Source organism: Papaver somniferum, chromosome 6 (genome assembly GCF_003573695.1).
Source record: "Papaver somniferum cultivar HN1 chromosome 6, ASM357369v1, whole genome shotgun sequence".
In the NCBI taxonomy this organism is placed as follows: domain Eukaryota; kingdom Viridiplantae; phylum Streptophyta; class Magnoliopsida; order Ranunculales; family Papaveraceae; genus Papaver; species Papaver somniferum.
This window is the reverse complement of record NC_039363.1, coordinates 89,126,052-89,152,165: the sequence shown is the minus strand read 5'-3', so window position 1 is coordinate 89,152,165 and position 26,114 is coordinate 89,126,052. Positions and strand designations below refer to the sequence as shown.

At 35.5% G+C, this 26,114-nt stretch overlaps 1 protein-coding gene across 1 annotated transcript; it reads left to right on the top strand.

Annotated features, from left to right (window-relative positions):
* The first annotated feature begins 1,582 nt into the window (after nucleotides 1-1,582).
* Nucleotides 1,583-26,016, top strand: LOC113291032 (monooxygenase 2-like). The gene is made up of 6 exons (XM_026540612.1): nucleotides 1,583-1,829; nucleotides 24,361-24,523; nucleotides 24,620-24,682; nucleotides 24,819-25,014; nucleotides 25,106-25,337; nucleotides 25,433-26,016. The coding sequence occupies exons 1-6, from the start codon at nucleotides 1,583-1,585 to the stop codon at nucleotides 26,014-26,016; spliced, it is 1,485 nt and encodes a 494-aa protein (XP_026396397.1).
* Nucleotides 26,017-26,114: the final 98 nt, after the last annotated feature.

Sequence of the window (26,114 nt, the reverse complement as noted above, 5' to 3'; positions counted from 1 at the left end):
TTTGATATACTTTATTAAGATTGAGTCTAGTTGATTCTCTTGAAATTATATTGGAGTTAGTCCATACATATTGCTAATCGAAATATTGGGTGTGGTTGTTATATCCCCGCTTTTTCAATTGGTATCAGAGCAGGCAAACACATTAAAGACCTTATAAGTTTGTGTTTGTAGCGATCTGACTCTATGGACAGAAGTGTTATCTCAATAAATGCACCACCAGATCCAAGGATTCCAGAATTCTCTTCAATGACTAATCTAATAAAATTTGTTGAAGAAATTCTGTCAAAAAATCCACTAGGTTTAAAATCTCTTAAAGTTTTTTCAGGAATTGAAAAGAAACTTGAAATCATATCTTCTGATGTTGAGTCATATCTTCAGAAAGAACAAGAGTCTCTTGACAGGATAAATCAGGTTATGATGAATAATATTTATAGTGAGGTTGATATTGATTTACTAATCAATGAGTACATTAATCCTACTATGGGTAATCCAATTAATCATTACGAACTAAACGAATTACATGAGGAGTTTAAATCTCAGTCTTCTGAGTCCATCATCTCAAAGGATAAATTAGTTCATTGCTCAATCCTTGATACTTCGTATCAAGATAGTAATATTATCTTTCTTCACGAAGAAGTTAGAAAGTCTCTTTTTACTAAAACAGTTTCCCTTTTCAATAATAAGAACTATCTGAAGGAACTATTGGTTGAAAGTTGGAAAACGAGAAAACATAAAAACAACTTTTGTTTTTTCTTGAAATTCTTTGATAAACTTATAAAATAAATTTCTGGGTGTTTTTCAACACGATGAAATGTAAGAGTTATTGGAAAGAAACTCTCTCTTGGTGTCATGGTGTAATACATTTCTATGAGCATAATTAATTACAAGTGGATGCTCATAATCATATTTGTTGAGTTTTACTCCAAATAAGATGTTCTTGTCGTTCGCATAAACAAACGAGCCCTTAACAGCTCACGAGCGACTCATACACCATTATCCTAACTTGTCCGCTTTGGAACCTTGTTCAAGAACGTGTTCAATCGGTTCAGGTTCCACCGTTTTGACACTTAAAAAGAGAAAGGATTCTCTCCGTTCACCACGTCCTCTTCTTCTTCTTCAACACGTGAACAAAGAATAAAAACAACTATCATGTGTCTCTCGATTCCTATCAACCTATTTGCTCAATATTCTTGAGTGTTCCTGAGTTCTTTAGAATCACAACGAAAAACTATTTCAGGGGTTGGTGTCCGTTCTTCTCGTTTTTGCAGTTCCAACACTTCACCATTAATATCAATTCACGAACCAAGTAAGTTTCTCAAACTTCTCGTTCACATACTTTACCAAAATTTTTTATAGGAAGAGAACTAATCGTGAAGAGAGTTCGGGTACCCAAAATCGTGATGACTCCTTTTATGATTCAAGTTTACGAATTAGGTTCATAAACACTAAGACTCGTGATTACTATGTGGATTATAGTACTAAGAAGCCTATTATTGAAAAAAATTATAATCTTGTTGAACTTAGGGTAGAAGGTCTTCCTAGGTTCTTTGAGATTCATGATTGGGAAATTATTCATCGTCCCATGGGCACTGCCTATATGGAACTGACATCCCAATTTTATGCTAACTTGCACGAGCCCGATTATGTAAACTGTACTTTCAAGACTCATGTTGAAGGAAAAGTAATTGTTGTGGATCGTAAAGTTATTGCTCATCTCCTGGACTTGACTCATGTTGGTGACTTTATTTTACCTCCTCCCGAGCACCTGATACCTTCTCCAAATGTGATCTCAAGTTTCCTTCTTGCAAGGGATGTTTCCTGGAGTGATGGTAAGATTGATGCACATGATGTTGCACTGTTTCTCAGAGTTGTTGGAAAATTACTAGTAGCTAACCTGATGCCCAACACACTTGACAGACAGCTATGGACCAAGCCGCTTACATAAAATTGGTTTATTATGTCGTTGAAGGGAGAAATATTGACTTATGTGGCCTCATTATTCATCCGATGATAAGTGTCAGACATATTTCATGGAAAACTCCTGGATTTCCTTGTCGTATTTCAAGGATCTGCAGTCAATTTGGCATTGTTGTTGTTGGGACTAATCTTGGAGGACCAAAAGTCTTAACCATGAACAGTATTGCAAAAATGTCCAGAGCTCCTGTGCTTTCCAATTTTGAACTCCTCCGACTCCAACATAAAAATGAAGTCTTGAAAGAGCAGCTGGAATATGCTCAGACAACTTATCCTGAACTGGCGGAGAAGTTTTATGAAATTGCTAGGGATATGAGATGACTAACTAATATTTGTTCTTTCCTTTTTATGGTTCGATGGACTTCTTGTTATCTCTATTTACTGGTATATGTTTAATCTCCTTATGTTGAAATCAAGTTAATACTTTTGCTTGTAATAACTTTAATGGCACCTTGGCTTTCAATGATCTTTTTTCTTCAATTAAAGTGCTAAATGTGTTAATTCATAAGGAGTACATGTAAGCAGGTTCAAAAGTTAAGTATTTCATATGTCGATATGCATGTATTGATAAAAGAATGGATGAGCTTTTGACATCACAAAAGTTTGAAACCTATTATGTCATTATGCAAATATTGATGGAAGATAGGATGGACTTTTTTTACAAGGATTATGTCTATTGTATGTCATTGTGAAAATAGTGATGGAAAATTGAATGAATCCTTGACTATTCCGCATTATTGATCTTCTCTGATCCATATTTTATGTATATACTGTGAGGCTCTGTAAGTTCACTTATGTTGAGCATGACCAATTAAATTGATCACACTCTTGTGGTAATTTAGTTGTGTATTCCGATTGAATTAATCATGGGTTTTCTTGTGGTTAATTTAATTGAGTATTATTTGGATTCAAATTCATATGTGATTTGTTATGTCCAAAGAAATCCTTCTTTTCTCTTGAAATTAAGGTCGTTCTTGTTGTTCTTTCGAGAATGACATTTTATGGGGGAGAGTTCTTAATTGAACTTGTGCTTAATTTCCAAATCTTTGTAGAGAGTGCGGCTACGGATATTATATGAGTTATCTTGTATCTTTATAAACTCCTTGATGAAAGCATTTAGCTTCGTATTTATGATTGCATCTAAATAAGTTGATATGTGCTTACTTTTGGTCATGAAATGTCTCTATGGAAATTTTCATTAGGATCCCGTTTTCGTACCTTTGCCAATTTTATTGACAAAAAGGGGGAGAATTAATGTGTAGTTTACACTACAAATACATATGGTTTTTGGATGATTATGTAAGGGGGAGTGGTTTCCATGTGAGATGGAGTATTGACTAAGGGGGAGTGATACATATCACCATAGCATTGTTGTTGAAGTTGTGATACAATTGAACTTTGATGTTGTATAATAATACTATGACATTGTATAACAATGATTGAGAATTCTTGTTTTCTCATTGTTATAGCTACGGATTTTCAATAACGATGATGCTAAACTTACAACCTTTGGAATCATTGGAGTACTTGGAAGTGACGAAGATTTCGAGTAATGTTGAAGATTAGGCATGTGGAATAGGAGCTACAAAAAGTTTATTTATCTATTTTTGTGTTCCATATGTATTGATAGTTTTTTCACTAAAATTGACAAAGAGGGAGATTGTTAGAGCACTGCTCGGTCGAACTCGCATGCGTTGCTATATCAAGCATGTTTTTCAAAGTTAGTGATCAAAACTATAAGTCTTGATTTCTAGTCTACTATAGTTAAGTCTCGGATTAGGATAGAAAGTGTAGTTGAGCTCAAGAACTCCATGGTGATCATCATACAAGACGAAGAACTACTCAAGGAACTGGTGGAACTTGATCGACTAAAAGGTATGTGGATACTTGAACTTATCTATCACTCAAAAGTCTATCTACTCTATCTCCTATCTTGAGACAAAAGTCGTTTTTATATATAGACTTTGATTATATACATTTGTTATTTCGAGCCGAGTTTATCTCGCTTATCTATTTCTCGAAATATGTGTTGGTAAGCTTTCTCTTTGGCCAAGTTCATCTTTACCTAATGAAGAAAGTCATATTATGTTTCAATCACTTGAAAATGGATTTGACGAAAAATGGTTTGTAAATAACAACTATATAACGTCCACTAAGAATGTTTCAATGATTGAAATGAGAGTTTAGATTATATAACCATTGTTGGTATAAGCATTGTGTGGTAACACATATATGTATAAGTGCTTATTCTTTGAACCAAAATATGCTTACTTTGTTGATCAGGAACACCGGAACAAGAGTCCGCGAACCCAGTACACGAACTGTCAGAGGTTATCTTCCCGAGAAAATCTGCTGGAGTTTGTAAACTTTTACAAACTTATTCCGGGAACTTAAGTCCGCGAACTCAGTCCGCGAACTTAGGTTGGTTATTTCTAAAAACGATTATTCGTGAAATTATACTTATATTAACTAAGGAATGCAAGTTTGCAAACCGTGGCTATAAAGCTCATGCATCGATTCGAGTGAATCAAATCGTTTTTGCTTCGATTGTGTCTTGTATACTTCTATAAGATCTAAGCAATTGAAAAACTCTCTAATTAGTTCATTTGAGTCATTTGAACTAGTTAGGTAAAGAAGAACATGGTTGATATGAAAGTGCTCATATGGCTAACCATTTGGTTAACTACGGTTGAACCAACAAATGTACATGTTTGGGTACGGTTACACAAACCTAAAACGTGCATTTCATTTGTGTAACAAGCTAAGTTTTCGATCTAACGGTTGAAAGATATTAGATTGAATTCAGGTTTTCATCTAACGGTGAATATTGAATGCTTTGTTATTAAGCTAAAATTGATTGCAAGCCCTGATTTGAAATACTATATAAGGAAGAACTCTAGCAACTTGGAAACCTAATCCCTCCACCTCCTGTGTGATACTAGTTGTATATGATAGAGTCGATTCTCCTTTTACCTTAGGTTTCTGCCGAGACCCTGTAGGTTAACGACTTAAAGACTTCATTCGGATTGTGAACCCAGACCGATACTACTTTCTTGTAGTTGTGTGATCTGATCTTGCTGATTCTATCGTATTGAGTACAATCGTAATGGTTGGCTTGAGATTGATATCCCCGATAGGAAAGATATAAAAGTAATCACAAACTTCTTCGTCTCATCGTTTGTGATTCCACAATATCTTCTTTCGCCGCGTCGATTAAGATTATTGTGAGGTGATTGATAATATTGAGTTTTTCTTCGGGAATATAAGTATGGTTTATCAATTGGTTCCCGTTCACCTTGATTTATCAAAAGACGGAAAAAAACTCATTGGTATTTCTGTAGGAGACGGATTTATCTATTACAGTATACTTTTCTGTATGACACAGATTTGTTTATTAAAGTCTTCGAATTTCGGTCGTAGCAACTCTTAGTTGTGGGTGAGATCATCTAAGGGAATCAAGTACGTAGCATCCTGTTGGGATCAGAGACGTAGGAGCATAACTGTATATTGGATCAATGTGAGATTGATTGGGGTTCAACTCCAGTCCAGACCGAAGTTAGTTTGTAGTAGGCTAGTGTCTGTATCGGTTTAATACAGTGTGTGTTCAATCTGGACTAGGTCCTAGGGTTCTTCTGCATTTGCGGTTTCCTCGTTAACAAAACTTTTGGTGTCTGTGTTATTTCTTTTCCGCATTATATCTTGTTATGTAATTGAAATATCACAGGTTGTGCGTTTGAATCAATCAATTATAATATCCAACCTTTGGTTGTTGATTTACATTGATGATACTTGAGCATTGGTCTTTGGTACCGTTCAAGTGATTTCTCTTGTATTCAATTAGACTCGCAGATTTCTATTTTCTTGAGTAAGAATTCAATCTAGAAAGAGAGATATAACTCTTTGATATACTTTATTAAGATTGAGTCTAGTTGATTCTCTTGAAAGTATATTGGAGTTAATCCATACAAATTGCTAATCTTAATATTGGGTGTGGTTGTTATACCCCCGATTTTTCAAGAAGCATACTTGCTTTTGATGTTAGTAGAGAGACATTTTACATAATAATGTATCCAAAGGGAGCTCTGAATTATTGTAAACTACTTAAGATGGATGGATCACTCCGCTTCATGAGAAATATCACTTGGTTTCTCCATTAATTATATTACCATGACCAAAATCAATAACTCTTCGACAATCTTCTTCAATCCAAAAATCTTTGATAACCTTGTCACATGCTCAATATGATGCTTCAACTATTTTAAAGCAAACTATCAACTTATAATGATGTTTTCTTTTTTCCATTTTCCAAAATAAAGGTCATTGGGAGGTTTTATCAGCTAAATGGGAGAAAATAATGAACTTAAAGTGAATTCCGAGACCGTATCAATGCTTAGAATCTTAGAGGTATGTGCATTCTCGACATCATTTTCTTTTTGATTGTTCGGTGCAAATTTTTGAGCGAAATCCTAATAAAACAAACATGGTGTAAAGCACCAATATATACCTACCACCCATCGTACTCTCAAATTAACTTCTCTTCAAAAGCATTGTTAAAATCATTTGGTATCATTGCGAGCTAAAAAACTTGGTTTAAACCAAGCATATCAAATGATTCATAATAAACATTGTGTGCATTTTATGATGAAGATCGGTATATATTAACATTTGTTTTGGCTAGTTTTCTTATTTTTAGTGGATAGGGTGTTAGAGCATAGCTCGGTTGAAATCACTAAGCGTTGGTATGTCAAGTTTGGTTGTCATATTTTAGTGTGTCAAAACTCATTTAAAGTCGCTTGATTAAATACTAGAGTCAATTTCGTTTAGGTTAGACTAGAAAGTCTAGGAATGTTGATACATACAAGTATTACTCCGAAGACTTGAAGAATGTGAATAAATAACGAACTACAACGACGACATCATCCTTCCACTAACGGTTAGTATATTATTTACAAGTGCGAATTGTATTTGATATTGGTTGTGGAATTGGAAGCTTTGAAGCTCATTTGCTATCACTAAAACTAATGATTGTCTGTATTAGCATGTGGGAGTCAAGCCCAAAGAAGTTATCGTGTTCTTGTTCAATTAACTCTCGCATGATTCGGTAGTTGTATTAAGTTTTTTTATTTTCCTCAGTGATTCATTATAACTATATTATCGCATACATTAATTCCAAAATTTGAATTATTTACTTAATCTTCTGTAATATTTTGATTTTACAGAGAGACTAAAAATTGAAAAAAAAATCAAATATGAAATTATAGTTGTTTTTTTTTTATGATTGATAGTAGTGATTACGAAATCTTATGATTGATTAAGATGATATTTTGGGTTATCTTGGTAGAAATAAATGTTGGATTTCATGTCTTTGAGAAAATCAGTTACCGAGATGAAGAATGAGAAAGGGATATTTGGTTTTAACGGTGTTTGGATTCTTGTTGTTGCGAATAATACGGTGAAATTGGATTTAGAGACAGTAGGATTTCAGGGTCTTGGGTGAAAATGTGTCTAACTGACAAAGAAAATTAGGATATCTTAGGTAGTCTGTACGACACATGTACCTTCCTTCCACGTGTATATTTATGTTGACGCAGCTAACTGAGATTTGGATGGAAAAACTCAAGATGGGAGGAAACAATAATTTAAAATATATTCGAGAAGTAAATGCAAATTACCGATCTTTCAAGGGATAAAATGCTAAATTACTGATAAAATGATAAATTACTGATTAAAATATTACGAGAGACTGGGACTTAGGATATTTAAATCAAACTCATATAATAATTCTAGGCAATTATAGCTCAAATATTGACTTTGATTCTTTCTGAATGGTAGATTTTCGAAGAACTGACTATAAATCGAAAGCATGGTACATCAGAAGTCTTAAACTAAGCATGCATTATCAATTGAAATCACAACCCTTCAATAAAAATTATAAAACGATCGATAATCAATGCAAAAAGTCATAAAAGAATGATATATAATTACCGCAAGCGTGAAATATGACTTCCTATGTCATCCCAGTGCTAAGGTTTAGATCCCCATGTTGAAAACACTCTCACATCAAAGACTTTAAAGATTTGAAGACAAGAAGATTTTTTCTTATTGGTTTCGTACCTTTGTGATTTACTTTGTGCACAAACTTGATCGGCTGGGATCCGACTAGATCTAGTTTATCTTTTGATATACTTGTTATTTCTAATCGTATTTAGATTGACAAGCTATCATTTGGTGGTACTCTTTAGCATCAGAATCTGATAGTTTTGTTTGACTTGATCTGATTAACGTGTTAATCCAAATCTTTGAATATCTAACCCGATAAAGGAGTTTATTGATTTAAACAGAAAAGCTTTTGTCGAGATCAATTAGAATATATCTGATTAACTTCTTGAGATAAGAAGAGCGGTTACCAAAAAGATTAGTTCATTACTGTTTGGAAGATGATCGAAAGGGTTGAGTACTTGAAGTCTTTACAGCGGTTGAAGCAACTCAAGATAGTGGACTCTATCTTAGGATTCACGTGTGTTAGCCAAAATAGGTTATAGGCGCAGGGATACTGAGGAAACTACGTAACTAAGGGTAGTTTATTTGGTCTCAACTATACGAAGTTGGTAGTGGTCTTTGTTTAACGGCTTAATTCTAAGAGTATTCAAAACTTGACTAGGTCCCGATATTTTTCTGCATTTACGGTTTCCTCGTTAACAAAATCTTTTTGTGTGATTTAACTTTACTTTTTGCATTATAATTTTTCTAAGTTATAATTAAATAATTTCACTTGCACGTTAATCCCAAACACTTGGGTTGATCCGTATAGTTGTTTCAGTTTCGAACCAATACTATATACCAAGTGTATACCTTGTGGTTTGCTGTCTTCTTGACAGTCTCTATCTATATCAGATTATGTAAGATGTCGGACTTATAAGTTGATATCGAAAATATTTTGGTATACTTGGTACCCACGTCATTTCGATTGGTATCAAAGCAGGCAAACACGAAAATATCTAACAATCTTTGTTTGGTGCGATCCAACCTATAAGACTTGAATCTAAGATGGTTATTGAAGAACCTGAGAATGATTCGTTTAATGTAGGACAAGATGTAAATACTTCTGAATTAAAACTTGATAAATATATCTCATATATATATATATATCTGAAAACCTTCATGAAATCACCGTCAATCAATTAGACAGGTCGATCTTGTCAATGATGTGGAAACCGTTGATAACTGAGAATCGCACCTAAAAGAAAAGGTTGAATAAAATTTTCGATGATGATGACTTAGATATTGATAGAGATGTAGATGAGAATATCTTAGAGTACTCTAAACTACTATATCCTTTCACCAAGAAAAAACTAATAACTTCAGATTTCGTTGTTCTTGTGACTCTTATTTGTCGTGAGAATAAGAAGTTGAGAGAAGTTTTCGAAGGATATTATAGTGGTCATATAAACCAAAATTAAATTAGTAATATATATAGTGTAGGACTAAAAAATGCAAGCAAAATAAACACCAACAAATATTTAACTCTTCTCTCGAGCATGGATAAGTGAAATTTTAGAATCTTAAAATGATTCTCAAATTACGAATGAGATTCTTATGATTTCCCTCTTTCACACAACATAAACTTTTCATATCAGATTTTTCATATTGTTGTATTTAAGATAGAAAAGTCTAATTCATGCCTTGGTACGAATTGTGGTCCCATCTTCTGAATGTCTGATCACCCCGAATGAATCGTTATCTTGGCGTGTTTTGGTTTTCTCAATTGAGAAAAGATTCGAAGAAAAACAGACTGTATCAGTCGGAAATTACTTTGGTATAGTCCTAAGTCCAGTTGACATCCACTCCGCCATACACTTACCAAGTTATTCAAAAGAAATCCAAGCATTTGAGAAAAGAATCAAGCCGGACCAATGACTCTAAGCTCATTAGCTATCTGTAACACTAAACCTCTAACTCCGACTCTTTTTAATGCCAAAACTGATTAATTATTGCGTGAATAGTGATATTTGATCTGATTTTGACATATTTAATTGAATCCACCAAGACAGATATTGAATTTTACATTCTTAAAGTGTTGTCAGTAAAAATGTGTTCGTCCAGCACTTTCTGATGGTCCTTATTAGTAGAAACCTAATATAGGGGATTCACGATCCAATAGAGAGGCTCAATCCATGATCTTAATGTCTATTTAGTTGGTTAGGGTTTTCCTAAAGGGATTTAAAAATCCTAAATTTCCCTATCATCTATTTAGACCTAATCAATAAAGAAAAGAAAAAACTAAAATCAAAAATCAATTTTTCTTTTATCTTTTCTCCTAATCAATAGCAGTGGTGGTAATCGACAAGAACCCAACGAAAAGTTGATAATCAACAAGTCAATCAAGAAGACCAAGATGAAACCGGTGCATAATTTTAAATTCCTCAACCGCACCCAATGATTTTGTGATGTTTGATTTGATACAGACCCATCTATTTCTCCCTGTTTTTTTATTTGAAATGGTTTGATTTATTGAAATAAGTAGGAAAATTAGGTTTGCATAACCAATTACGGTTAGAAAACTAGGAACTCCTAACCATAAAATCAAAAATAAATTAATAGATGTGCATTTACGGCTAAGATTCTAACTGTAACTATTTTTATGGTTGTGATCGAATCTTAGAAAAGTTAACCTTAAATATTCCTGAGTCAATAGTTTAAAGCTTTTGATAATTAGCTTTGAATTTGTTACGATTTGGGTTTTAGTTACGGTTGGTGTTAGAGCATTTATCGGTTGAACCCACCAAGCAACGGTATGTCAAATTTGGTTATCATATATTAGTATCAAAACTCAATTAGAGTTGCTTGATTAAATGTAGTAGAGACTAACTTCGTTTAGGTTAGACTAGAAAATCTAGGAATGTTGAGACATACAAGTATTACTCCGAAGACCTGAAGATCATGAATACGTATCAAATACAGTGGAGAAAACACATCATCCTTCCACTTGAGGTATAGTGATACTGACTTGACTTGTTTCCATTCCTATCGTTGCTTCAAGTCGTTTAAGATAGAAAACATAACATGCGAGATTATATTTGATGCTCTATTATTAGACTTGGTCATTTTAGTATGATCAAAGTGCCAAGGAAGATTTGATTACGAAGTATAACATTTATCTTTTGAACTTCGTAAATACGACATCAACATAATCTATGTAACTCATTACTTGATTGTGTATTGGATATAGGTATGATTTCATCCTAGGAAACTATGTTTGATTACATATGTTTAAAGGAAGTACATATAAGAAACTTGTTTAGTTATCGAAAGGAAATCAATAGGCGTTTTGGTCCGGTTTTCAATGAAGATCCATTGGATGACCAATTCGAAACTAGGTAATATCTTTGGGAGAACCGATATTGACTTATGTTGAGAGCTATGATAGAAACGATCTTTACTTAGTTTGGGATATGCGGTAGAACCGATCTTGACTTATGTTGAGAGTCTTGGTAGAACCAATACTTACCTATTTTGGGATACTTGGTAGAACCGATCCAAGTCATTGTTGGGAGTCATGCCTTCCTATATTTGGAGACTTGGTAGAACCGATTTTAACCTATGTTAGGAGTCATGTAGAACCGGTACCAAGATAAAATTGATCCTTCATATTCACATATTATTTTACGGTTTTTTGTGAGTTTGAAATTAAGGTTTTCTAAATAGGAAAGTTCTAGATGTCGACATAATTTGGATATGAATACAAATATTATCTTTCACCAATTTTGAGAAAAAAAACGACACTGGAACTAAGTTAGAGGTATACTTGATTATTTTCAACCATTGATTTCTTCATTTTGGGCGAATCAAAATCTAGGTTTTGAAAAGAAATCCCCAAAAGCATAATTTTCCCTCTATTTTTCTTCCCACCAAAACTAACACTTAATTAGTTTACTCACCAAGTGTAAAAGAATTTCTTATTAATCTAATTATTAGCTAATTAGATTACTAACACTAACTATGAGGGATGTTTAGCCATCATGGAAATTTTTTAGATAAGTTTTTTTTTTAAATTAATAACGAGTGATCTGATTTTGTCCTATTAGTAAAACCCCTTTATTGGAATATGAATATATTAGATTTTTATAACTATGTATGCATGTGTAGTTTAATTGCATCTCTTTAAAAATAGACTTATTGACATGATATATCATGATTGAAAAATTATTTTAGTGTTTCAGGAAGCGTATTCTACGCGCATTTATACCAGTTGAATTACTGGAACGAGTTTGTTTTACATAATATCTAGTTGGAGATTAGCTTCAAGTTTTTCCCCAGAATTACAATTAGACGTGAAAAAGCGGGGGGTCTAACAACCACACTCAATATTTTGCTTAGCAATCTGTATGGACAAACTCCAATATACTTTCTAGAGAATCAACTAGACAGTCAGACTCAATCTAGACAAAAAGTATATCAAAGAGTGTATATCTCAATCTCTCGATTTAAATCTTACTCAAGCAAACTGCGAGTCTCAATTTAAATACAAGAGAGATAAACTTGGATGGTACCAAAGACCAACAAGTGTCAATCAATTTAAATCAACAACCAAAAGGTCGGATATTCTAATTGATTGAAAAACGCACAACCTGTATTATTTCAATTATATAAACAAATATAATGCGGAAAATAAATAACACAGACACCAGAATTTTGTTAACGAGTAAACCGCAAATGCAGAAAAACCCAGGGACCTAGTCCAGATTGAACATACATTGTATTAAGCCGCTACAGACACTAGCCTACTCCAAACTAACTTCAGTCTGGATTGTAGTTGAACCCCAACCAATCTCACACTGATCCAAGGTACAGTTATGCTCCTACGTCTCTGATCCCAGCAGGATGCTACGTACTTGATTCCCTTAGCTGATCTCACCCACAACTAAGAGTTGCTACGACCTAAAGTCGAAGACTTTAATAAAAAAATTTGTATCACATAGAAAAGTCTATGATAATAGATAAATCCGTCTCCCACGAATATACCTTTGAGTTTTGTTCCGTCTTTTGATAAATCAAGGTGAATAGGAACTAATTGATAAACCGGTCTTATATTCCCGAAGAACAACCTAGTATTATCAATCACCTCACAATAGTCTTAATCGACGCAGCGAAAAAAAAATATTGTGGAATCACATACGATGAGACGAAGATGTTTATGATTACTTTTTATCTTGCCTATCGGAGATAGAAATCTCAAGCCAATTATTACAATTATACTCGTACGATAGAAACAGCAAGATCAGATCATACAACTACAAGAAAAGTAGTATCGGTCTGGCTTCACAATCCCAATGAATTCGTTAAGTCGTTAACTTGGTTTAGAAGAAGAAACCAAAGGTTAAAGGAAAATCGTCTCTATCTTAGCACAACTAGTATCACACGTAATGTGTGGGGATTAGGTTTCCCAGTTGCTAGAGTTCTCCCTTATATAGTATTTCAAATCAGGGTTTGCAATCAATGTTTTCTTAGTAACAAAGCATTCAATATTCACCGTTAGATGAAAACCTGATTAGATTCAATCTAATATTTATCAACCGTTAGATCGAAAATATAGCTTGTTATACACAAATGAAATGCACGTTCCTGGGCTTGTGGAACCGTACCCAAACTTGTACATTAGTTGGTTCAACAATAGTTAACCAAATGGTTAGCCATATGATCATTTTCATATCAACCATATTCTTCTTCACCATAACTATTTCAAATGACTCAAATGAACTAGTTAGAGAGTTGTTCAATTGCAAGTAAATCTCATGTACTACACAAGACACAATCGAAGCAAAAACGATTTGATTCACATGAGTCGGTTCATGAACTCTATATCCATGGTTTTCAATTGCATTCCTTAGTTTATAAATATAAGTTCACTAAACATCATTTTTAGACATAACCTACTCAAGTTCGCGGACTTAAGTTCCCGGATGGAGTTCACAAACTCCAGCAGAAATTCTCGGGTTTGAGAACTTCGCCAGTTCGCGGACTTAGATCACGCACTACTCCGGTTCACTTGATCAACAAATTTCACAAACTTCGATTCAAGCAATAAGTACTTATACATATATGTGTTTCCACAACAATGCTCATATCCTCCAAATGTTTATATATTCTAAACTCTCATTTCAATCATTGAAACATTCTTAGAGGACGTTATATAGTTGTTATTCACAAACCATTTCTCGTCAGAGCAATTTTCAAAGTGATTGAAACATAACATGACTTTCGTCACTTGGTAAAGATGAACTTGGCTAAAGTGAAAGCTTTACCAACACATATTTCGAAAAATAGATATGCAAGGTAAACTAGGCTCGAAATACCAAATGTGTATAATCAAAGTTTGTATAGCAAAACGACTTTTGTCTCAAGATAGGAGATAAATAGACTTTTGAGTGATAGATAAGTTCAAGTCTCCACATATCTTTTAGTCGATGAAGATCCACCAGTTCCTTGAGTAGTCCTTCGTCTTGTATGATGATTGCCATGGAGTTCTTGAGCTCAACTACACTTTCTATCCTAGTCTGAGACCTTAGCTATAGTAGACTAAAAATGAAGACTTATATTTTTGATCAATAACATTGACAAACATGCTTGAGATAGCAACGCATGCGAGTTCGACCGAGCAATGCTCTAACAAGATGCAATAGGGACTATTTGTAGCGCCGAAATTTACATGCTACTAGCGGTGAAGCATTGAAAGAGGTTAGATATTTATTTTTGTTTAAATAGATAACGAACTGTTGTTCTCACGTCTTGGGGACGTAGCATTGAAAGTTATGGATGTTGATGGTGTATAGTCATAAAAAAATTTTTGTTAGTATGTTGTTTGTAAGAGGGTGTATTTGGATCCCTCTTGAGATTTATTTTGTATGTTGCACATCCCAGTTTCATTCATTGTGTATGAATGATTTGCATTTATAATATACTACCTATGTTTCTGAAAAAGTGTAACTTTCACTTTTTCAATTTGGCATATTTTTAGGCTAAAATGAAAAAGTGAAAGTAACACTTTTCCAGGAACGGAGGGAGTATCATGTTTAAAAATGTGATTTATATTTAAGCACATAGGATAGCAGTTATATATTATTTGGATTGCTGGATAATTTTCCCTTGATATATTGGTGTTTTGTCTCCAGCAGTAAGGGCAATTCCTATGGCAATGTTCAAATGAAAATGTTTGTTGAGCCACGTGGATGGTCAAATAGGATTTTGCACTATGGAAAAGAAGTGGGCGATTGATAGTTAAGTGCGGGTACGTACATCTGACGCTGGCGATCGAACTACCAGTACTAGCATTGTTGGGAAAAACGCGAGCGTGCTTAGCAGCGTCGCCAGCATTTGAGTTAAGACCGCCAACGAAAACTTCTTAACGGTCACCGGAATGGCTAGTTTCTACCTCTATAAATACGTCTGAAATTTGATCTCACAAATTCACAACAATATTTCATCCGATCAATCTTTTCTTAATTTCAATTACGTTCAATTTTCAACCATGAATTTTTATTTTGATTCTTCTGAGGAAGATATGGAGATGGATGAAATGTTGTACGAAGAAGATGAAGAAATGTGTATGGATTTTTTGCGTCGAATGGATGAAGATTCAGATCAAGATAGAAGAAGACGAAATTTTATGTTGCAATTACAAACCGGATCATACCAAAGTATTTAGAGCCATATGAAGTTGCGACTAGAATATGGACGTGGCGAGATCGGCATTTTACCACAAAAAGATAATGCATGATTATTTTAATCATGATTGTGTCTATTCCGTTGAGAATTTTCAGCGACGATTCCGCATGGGCCGCAACTTGACGCAAAGGATTATTGTCGGGATTTGTCAGGTACAACCTTTATTTAATTATCAGTATGATGCAAGACATGTACGAGGATTTAGTCCCGAACAAAAGGTCACTGTGGACCTCCGTATACTATGTTATGGGGTACCAGCGGATTCCACTGATGATTACATCTGCATTGGGGAAACAAACGCCTTTAGGTATCTCAAATTGTTTTGTGAAACAATAGTCGAGCATTTTGGTCCAACCTTTTTAAGAAAGCCTACTCAGGAAGATGTTCAAAGAATAACTGCAGAAAACACCGAGAGATTTTTCAGGAATGCTAGGTAGTCTTGACTGCATGCACTGGACGTGGCATGCGTGTCTGGTTGAATGGGAAGGCCAATATAAGGGTCATTATCCAAAACCAAATGTAATTTTGGAAGCTTCATCTAGATATGATTGTTGGTTTTGGCATGCCTTTTTTGGACTCTCAGGTTCAAATAACGATCTCAACATTTTATATAAGTCACCATTGTTTTAAGATCTTAAGAATGGGGTCGCGCCGCACTGTAATTTCACCATTAATGATCATCACTACACTCAGGGTTATTATCTAGCAGACGGAATCTATCCAGAATGGTCAACTATGGTTCAATCTTATAAACAGGTAGGCTTTGGTCCGACGTCTTCGAAAGATATTAAATACTTTAACACCCAACAAATGAAATGCAGAAAGGATGTTGAACACGCTTTTGGCATACTGAAAAGGAAGTTTTCCATCATAGCTGGGCCAGTATGCTTTTTTGATATTCAAGAAATGAACAAAATTATGCTGACTTGTATCATTATGCATAACATGGTCATTGAAACCAGACGTGACCCAACCTGGACTAGTTTTCCAGATGAAGATTTGAGGCCGAATCTTGTTGTAGAGCATGGGCGCCCGACAAGAGAATATATACTTGCCACTGACAGACTCCACAATCGGGGAATCTATGCACAACTAAGACAAGATTGAACTAAGCACCTTTGGGCTTTAAAAGGAGCAAGAGACGGTGCGCGGGGGCGAGGCAGAGAGAGAGGCAGACAAATGCTATTTTCAATTTAGTTTTGTTGTTTATTTTAATGAATATGTTTTTTAATTTAAAGTTGTTTGTTTAAACGACGACACTAAAATTAAAATTGAGGCAATTATATTAAAAGTAATTTTAAATAAACGATTACAATTAAATTAAAGTAAACCAAACTGAATAAAATTAAACGACTACACTGAATTAAATTAAACTTAACTAAACAAGAATTAAAATCAGTTAGCAAGACTGTATTCATCTTCGTTTTCTTCCGAAGCATCATCTTCGTCTTCTTCCACATTCACATACAAGCCAGTTTGTTGAGGGGCGACAGTTTGTTGAGGGGGGACTTGTTCATTGAATTGTTGTTGTTTGGCTTGGGCTTGTTGTTGTTCGACCGCATCCATTTGCTTAGTCCATCCAGCATATTGTCGTTCATTCATTAGCAGTGTTCAAGGAGAGTAATTTGGAAAGCTTACTATCCCTGTAGTATTATTCTCACGAAAGACGACATATTTGTTGATTATTTAAAGCAACGCCACGGTCTCTGACTCTATCTGCTTTTATCTGCATCTAAAATTCTTTGTGATCAACATAGTTGAACTCGCTTGAACCTCCTTCTGCTGCTCGTTGGGCTGCGTCTCTCGCTGCTTTAGCAGCTTTCTGACCAGCTCCTCTTCTTCTCTTGACGTTGGTGTTAACGTCTATATTAGTGTTGTGTTGTTCCTGAATATTTGGAGTTCCATCAGGTGAGGAAGAAGGCCCTCCATTCTGAAAATCCTACGTGATTGGACCATGTGGTGATCTTGCAGGAACTTGATGACCTTCCAGCAAGTATGGATTAAACTTGTTAAGCACCCTCAAAATGGTGAAACAAGTTTCATGTTGGAAGCTCGTTTTGTGGGATCTTTTCCACTCATCCCGACATCTTCGTTCCACATCTGGTTAGTCTTCACCACTTCTTCTGTTGTGCCATATTTGCGTGATCAAAGCTACATATTCACTAACGGCTGCTGAAATTGCGTGAAAACGATGAGACAACCCATCGCCATCATGTCTATTGGGGTTACCTGTTTCTTCATTAAATTTTTGTAATATCTTATCATAAAAAGTTCTTTTTTCTTCATAAATACCATTGATTTCATCATGTGTATATAAAACATAACTTCTGCAAAGTGACTCGTCTTCATCCATCGTATACTTGACACCACGAATTCTTGCGGTTCTTTGTTGTGTTTCTTGTTATGATTGTTGTTGTGTTCGTTGTGGTGTTTGTTTTGGTATTTGTTGTGGTGTTTGTCGTGGTGTTTGTTGTTGTGATCGTTATTTTGAGGATGCCATATTTGTTAAAAATGAATTTTGTAGAGATGAGATTTTTTCTGGTAGATCGAGTTGATATGAATAGTTTTGTTTGGAGATGAACAAAGAAAAATTGAGATGGTATGAAATTGTGTAATTTTGAGGTAGTGATGAAGAAGATGTGAGTTTTAAGTCTGGAGATGAACTGAATTTATAGGGAAACAAAAATGAGTAACAGTCATTGGATGGAAGGAGTCATTGGCGTTTTTAATAAAAACTCGGCGTGTTAACAAAAAATGCTGGAGTTTGAACTACAAGCGGGCGGTGGAAAGACAAGCGCCAGCGTTTTTTGATGAAGCGTCGGCGTTTGAGCGAAACCAGCCCGGCCTTCCATCAAGCGTGCGCTACAGCTTCTAGCTCAATGAACAAATGTACAAATTTATTCGTTTGAGCATCCATTTTTCATGTTTATTGAGTCCATAATGGTAGCAAAATGAACAAACTTTGTTAATATAATGGAATGAGTTTGTTCATTCCATATGAACTGCTCTAGCCTTCACGTTTAACCACAAAGTACATTTGATTTGTTAATATAATGGAATGAGTCTAGTAGACTCACGTTTTCCCACCCTCAAATTACAGCTGGTCATGTAATTCACCGGACGACGACACCTTGGTGGCTTGGTCCTTGTGGTGATGCTGCATTTGAAAATTCTTGTTCAAGCTAAATGAACAGTTGCTTACGCTATTCTGCTCACAAGTTGGGGATGTAGCTTAGATGGTAGAGCGCTCGCTTAGCATGCTAGAGGTATGGGGATCGATGCCCCACTTCTCCATCCTTTATTTTCTATTTTTTTCTATGTCCAGCTGATAATCTAATGTACCAGATGACACTGGATTTTGTCGGAGCATACACAATGTGTGCCCTTTTCCATTGTCATGTATTTCTATTTCTATTTGTCCAGCGACTGTAATGGCACAAAAACAAGGAATACCGCTTCAGAGGCAAGTGCCAATGAAAAGCATCACCATGGTATTCTTTAGTAAAAGGCGAGCATTTTGAGTACGTTTATGCTTCCAACTCTATGTGGCACTAATCATTTTAAGTTTAGACACTGAGTACCCGGACACCCCGCTTTCCATGAGTTTAGACATTGAGTTCCACAGCTTCACGCTGCGGAAATCTTGATGTTGGCGCTGGATCAACAAAATTGCAGCCCGAAAACTGGGACATCAAGCTTCAGAGGAAAGTGTCAATGGATAAACAAACCAATGATAAAAAAAGAAAAAAAAATTGGGGCTTCTTCGCTGATGAAAAACCAAGAGCGAACTATGAGTTAAACTACAGCTCGTGTACGTTTAACTTGACGCTGGTGATTCTGGTCTTGCGGTATTCTGGCAAGTGTCTTAGTGTTGCGTGACTTGCACAGGTAAGTGTATAAGTTTTAGACACACCTCAAATTGTTCAAATCTGCATTATATGAATCAAATTTGGTTGCTTGCTAGGTGAGCCTGCTACTGACTAGCTCAACTTGTTCATTGTTTACTTGCAGCTACCTTTATCGTGTATTGCTCGAGCAGCCGTAATGGAAGCAAAACTGGAAGCAATGGTAAACATAAGAGTAGGAACTCAACTGACACAAAACCTGATTCTACCCAAAATAAGGGCGAAATCCAGAAAAACTCCCGTGAAGATTTGACTGAAGCATACCATGAACTGTTTCAGCACTTGATAGATGCACTTACTGAAACCAACTTTTCAAAGTGCTCCGAGTATTTGCAACGTACCAGGGACATTGCTTCAAATGTTTTTTTTACTATGGGAATCATGTAATTGTACAGTTACTGCTGGATAACTTTTTCGGGGTAAAAGTATAAAAGTACCGACATTTTGGGTTTCACATAACTTCTTTTTACTGTTTGAATCATGTAAATGTACAGTTACTGGTGGATAACTTTTTTGGGGGTAAAAGTAATAATATTTTGGACTTTTACATAGAAATGCCATCTTAAACTAATTCTGTTATATAAATTAGTACAACTCGATTAAACTTCCATAGTTCAAACAAGAGATCGAGAAACAAATTAGAAATTCAAGAATATCATTAGAAGCAGAGAAACTGAGAGATATCAAGAATATTATCATTAGCAAGAGATGGAAAATGTTGTGATAAGAGAAGAAGTGGTGACAGTAGGAGGAGGAGTTGCAGGATTAGCAACAGCCTAATGGCAACTGCAAGATGAAATTTAGCTTATATAAAGACAACTCTCTTTATTGATGTTTAGAAAATCTCTCAAAACTAAACACAAGCTCTAATCTTGCTCATATGATCAACCACAACTTTGGTGATCATATATATATAGAACTATGAATTCCTTTTCCTAGTTCTATTACCTTATTACATGTCTTTCCTTTTCTTAGAATTAGATGACTTCTAATTCCCTGAGGATTACATCAATTTCCTAATCTTATCCTAACCAACTTGTTAGAGATTATCTTAGGCTTAATGTTGAAGTTTATCCAACATTCTCCCCGTTAAGCTTCAACCTTACCCGTGACATATCTTGTACTCCAATAAGTTGTCTCATTTCTTCAAACTTGATCCGAGCTAATGCCTTTGTCAATATATCTGCTTTCTGCTCAGTTCCTGGTATGTGTTCAACGTTGATGATCTCCTTCTCGATACATTCTCGTATGAAATGATACCTTTTTTGAATGTGTTTCGTCTTCCCATGAAACACTGGATTTTTAGTGAGTGCAATTGCAGACTTATTATCAATCTTGATGAGAACTTTTTCAGGTTCCCTTCTTTGATTTCACCCAACAGTTCTTGAAGCCATATTGATTGTTTAGCTGCTTCTGTTGCAGCCATAAACTCAGCTTCACAGGATGAGAGGGCTGCAATGTCTTGCTTCTGTGAACATCATATAATAGGTGCTTCACCTAGATAAAATATATGACCAGTTGTACCTTTTCCATCATCTTGGTCAATATTATGACTGCTGTCACTATACCCAACAATTCCTTTTGATCCTCCTCGACCATACTTTAATCCATAGCTGATTGTTCCTCTTAGATATCTCAATATCTGCTTTATTACATCACCATGAGACTTGCGTGGAATCTGCATATAACGGCTTGATACTCCGACAGAGAAAGCCAAGTCTGGTCTTGTGTGTAACAAGTATCTAAGGAATCCAACATTTCTTCTATAACTCGTTGGATCAATCTCAGCTTCTTCTTGTGCCTTTGAAACTTTAAGTCCAAACTCCATTAGTATCTTAGTTGGATTACAAGTTTCAAGTCCTGCTTCTTTAATTCTCCTTGCATAAGCTTCTTGTTTAATCTGAATCCCATCTACTCCTTGATGGACTTCTATGCCAAGGTAATAAGTGAGTTTTCCGAGGTCTGACATCTCAAACTTTGATGACATTTCTCTCTTGAACTCATTGATCACCTTAAGGGAGTTGCCAGTCAAAAATAGATCATCTACATAGACTGCAATCACAAGAAGCGTTCCTTTTTCTTCTCTTCTGTATACTGATGTTTCTTTAGAGCACTTAACAAATCTGATTTCTCTTAAGATTTGATATAACTTTGTATTCCAGGCTCGAGGAGCTTGTCTTAGACCATATAGATCTTTTGATAACTTATAAACCTTATGCTCTTGTCCTTTTACTTCAAAACCTTATGGTTGTTCAACATACACATCTTCTCGCAATTCACCATGTAAGAATGCTGTCTTAACGTCTAAGTGGTGAATTTCCCATGAGTTTGATGCTGCCTCTGCAATTAATAAGCGTATTGTTTCAATTCTAGAAACTGGTGCAAAAACTTCATCAAAATATATGTCTGATTCTGTACATATCCTTTAGCTACAAGCCTTGCTTTGTATTTATTGACAGTACCATCAGCATTCCGTTTTATTTTGAAGATCCACTTAAGACCAATCACTTTTACCCCACCTGGCTTAACAACTAGAAACCAAGTCTTGTTTCTGTTGATTGAAATAATTTCTTCTCTACATGCTTGTATCCATTTAGTCGAGATCTTTGCTTCCTAAAAATTCCTTGGTTCATCGTTTATCTGTGGTAGCCCTCGAACCATCTTGTTCTGAGACATAGTTTTTAAGGTTCTGAAACTTATGTGTCCTAACCTTGCGTGCCAGTTCCATGTCTGATCTTCCAGTCTCATATTCAGACACAATGGCCTTCCAATCATGAGACTTATCTTGTAGAGTTTATTCTGTGAGCGTGAGACTCTAACTAAAAGTCTTCCACTTGGGTCATGAACTGTTAGATAATCTTGTCGCATTCTAACATCACATCCAACTTCTGTAACTTGTCCTAAACTTAGAATGTTGCTTTGTAAGTTTGGGATGAAGTAGATGTTTGTGACAAGCTTCTGTTCTCCGGTCTTGCTCTGAAATAGAATTGATCCTTTCCCTTCAATTTCTACAGAAGATCCATCCCCAAACTTCACTTGTCCTTTGATTTTCTCATTGAGTTCAGAAAAGTAGTGTCTCTTACCAGTCATGTGATTGCTGGCTCCATTATCTAAATACCAGATTCCTTCTTCTCCATCCTTTGATTCGTAGTTCTTTGGTATTAGTTTCCCTTCGTTTAAGAATACAACTTCGTGCATGAAAAGAGATGTATCTGCTTCCCTTGTTTCATTCTTTTTTGCTTCTTCCATCTTTTGTATTCTTTCAGGGAATATAGAGGAGAAGTGTCCTGGTTTATCACATCTGTAACAAATAATGTTTGATCTATCCTTCTTTTCTTTCCCTTGGTTTTGATCATTCTGACTTGTTGTTCTATCTTGTGAGTTAAACCTTCCTCCCCTTCATCGGCCTCTGTTTACTCTACCACCTCTTCCACGACCTCTTCCTCTTGTCGCAGAGTTTTGTTGGTAAGAGTTTGTGTACAAGAGTTTTCTTTGAGTTTCTCCATTGTTTTCTTCATCAAGGATTCTCTCTTCATATGCTTTCAATCTTCCAATTATATCTTCATAGATAGTCTTCTTTAAATCTAAGACTTGTTCGAGAGAAGCTATGATATGAATATACTTGGATCTTGGTAAACTATTGAGAAACTTCTTTACCAGTTTATCTTCATCAATGGATTTTCCAAGTGACGCAGCTTTTGAGGCTATCTCTGATAGCTTTCCTGCAAAGCTATCAATAGTATCAGTGTATTTCATCTTCACTCTTTCAAATTCAGACATTAAGGTTTGCAGACGGGCTTCTTTAACTCGATCAGCTCCGAGATTACGTGCCTTTATTGCATCCCAAATTTTCTTTGAAGTTTCCTGTTCACCAACTTGTAGAACAAGACATTCTGGTATTGCTTGAAAGAGTAATCCAATGGCAACATTGTTTTTGTCTGGGTCCAATGTACCAGGATCAATTGTTTCCCAAACTTTGTAGATTTTTATTTAGTACCTTCATTCTCATGGACCATACTGTGTAGTTTGTGGCATTGAGGATTGGAACTTGTATTGATGGTGGCGTGAACTGTTTTGCACCCACAATGGTGGTTTCGTTTTCCATGGCTTAGAAACAAGCTCTGATATCAATTAATGGCAACTGCAAGATGAAACTTAGCTTATATAGAGACAACTCTCTTTATTGATGTTTAGAAAATCTCTCAAAACTAAACACAAGCTCTAATCTTGCTCATATGATCAACCACAACTTTGGTGATCATATATATATAGAACTATGAATTCCTTTTCCAAGTCCTATTACCTTATTACATGTCTTTCCTTTTCTTAGAACTAGATGACTTCTAATTCCCTTAGGATTACATCAATTTCCTAATCTTATCCTAACCAACTTGTTAGAGATTATCTTAGGCTTAATGTTGAAGTTTATCCAACAGCTCTGATACCAATTAATGGCAACTGCAAGATGAAAATTAGCTTATATAAAGACAACTCTCTTTATTGATGTTTAGAAAATCTCTCAAAACTAAACACAAGCTCTAATCTTGCTCATATAATCAACCACAACTTTGGTGATCATATATATATATATAGAACTATGAATTCCTTTTCCTAGTCCTATTACCTTATTACATGTCTTTCCTTTTCTTAGAACTAGATGACTTCTAATTCCCTTAGGATTACATCAATTTCCTAATCTTATCCTAACCAACTTGTTAGAGATTATCTTAGGCTTAATGTTGAAGTTTATCCAACACAGCCTTAGCACTCAAGAGAGTTGGAGTGAAGAGTTTAGTGTTAGAAAGAGCAAATGAGCTGAGAGTCACTGGTGGTTCTCTAACTCTTTTCCCAAATGCTTGGGTTGCTCTTGAAGCACTTGGTGTTGCTCACAAACTTACTGCCGTCTACAAACCTTTCAAAAGGTAATTTTGCTTTTGAACTTGTGTGATTTTTCTTTCTTAGTGATCAAAACTTTGATTATGTGATGCTAAATATGGTTTTTGTTTTGTTTCTAAAAGGGGAGAAGTTACTAATATTGCAAATGGAGTTACCCAGGAGATTCTGTTTACAACTGATGAAGGGTATGTTCATCCAATTTTTAATTATTTAGACATTCTTTTGTTTACAACTAGTAAAGGTTGTGCCAGAATAAGATTATATCGATGCAGACTACATGTATTTGTATCAAACAATTGAAGTTGCAATTCATAAATGTAGGGATGAGTGGTTGACAAGAGGACTTAGGTCTGTGCATAGGAGAGCCTTACTTGAAGCCCTGTCAGAAGAACTACCAGCTGATACAATCCGTTACTCGTCCAGGCTTCGCTCAATCGAAAAAGCGGAAACACGTAACGGTGCAGATTCGTACGGGGTGATTATTCATTTTGAAGATGGGACTAATATCCATACCAAGGTCAGTCACAACTTCTTATATTTGACTGCAGTGACAGTAATATATGTTATCCATGGATTTGTTGATGCTAAACTTTTAAGCTATTCATCAGGTTTTGATAGGGTGTGATGGTGTCCATTCTGTGGTGGCAAAGTGGTTGGGGCTTAAAACACCGGTCTCTTCAGGTCGATATGCCGTGCGTGGATTAGGAGTGTTTCCTGAAGGTCATGGATTGAAACATGAAGTTCAGCAATTTGTTGCAGAAGGCCAAAGATTCGGTATCATGCCAAATACTAACAATGACGTCTTCTGGTTCATGACTTATCAATCCACCCCCAGTGCAGGTAAAATCATGACAAACAATGTGGACTTTTCAGAACCTTTTATGTTGATGTTAATCTTTACTTATCCAACTATTCTGTTTTTCCCCTACGTACAGAAGAAGAGATGGCAAAAGGAGACCCAAAAATCATACAAAAGACAATGTTAGAGAAAATACCCGATTCTGCACAAATAGTCAAAGATGTTATACAACATGCTTACATGCCAAGTTTATCATGGGGACCCCTGCAGTTCAGATACCCATGGGATCTTCTTTTTGGTAAAGTCTCGAACGGTACAATAACCGTGGCAGGTGACGCAATGCACCCAATGACACCAGACCTTGGTCAAGGTGGTTGTTCGGCATTAGAAGACGCGGTGGTGTTGGGACGCCATATAGGAAATTCGTACATCAGAAACGGTGGAACGCTATCACAGGAGGATTTAGAGGTTGAAATAGGAATGTATGTCAAGGAGAGGAGATTTAGAACAGCTGGTTTGATTACTGGCTCATACATTTCAGGTTGGGCTCAACAAGGGGGTGGTGGTGTTGGTATAATCTCATCATCAAGACTTGTAGGATGGTTGACAAAGTTTGTTCGAGATACGGTATTTTATAAGATAGGATTCCGCCGGTTAGTTGGTTTGGTGCAGTATGATTGTGGAAAGTTACCTACTGGTTCAACTTCATGTGGAAATTGATCATAAGTAGACATTAACAGTTTTTTGTTACTATGATGAATAAAGCTCATTGCAAGCATTTACTGTAAGTTGCACAGCCCTGTTTCATTCTGTTTGTT

Coding starts and splice junctions, on each gene's coding strand:
- LOC113291032 (XM_026540612.1), top strand. CDS start 1,583: ATGGGCACTGCCTATATGGAACTGACATCCCAATTTTATGCTAACTTG. Junction 24,524..24,619: donor GTCTACAAACCTTTCAAAAG/GTAATTTTGCTT, acceptor TGTTTCTAAAAG/GGGAGAAGTTACTAATATTG. Junction 25,015..25,105: donor GGACTAATATCCATACCAAG/GTCAGTCACAAC, acceptor GCTATTCATCAG/GTTTTGATAGGGTGTGATGG.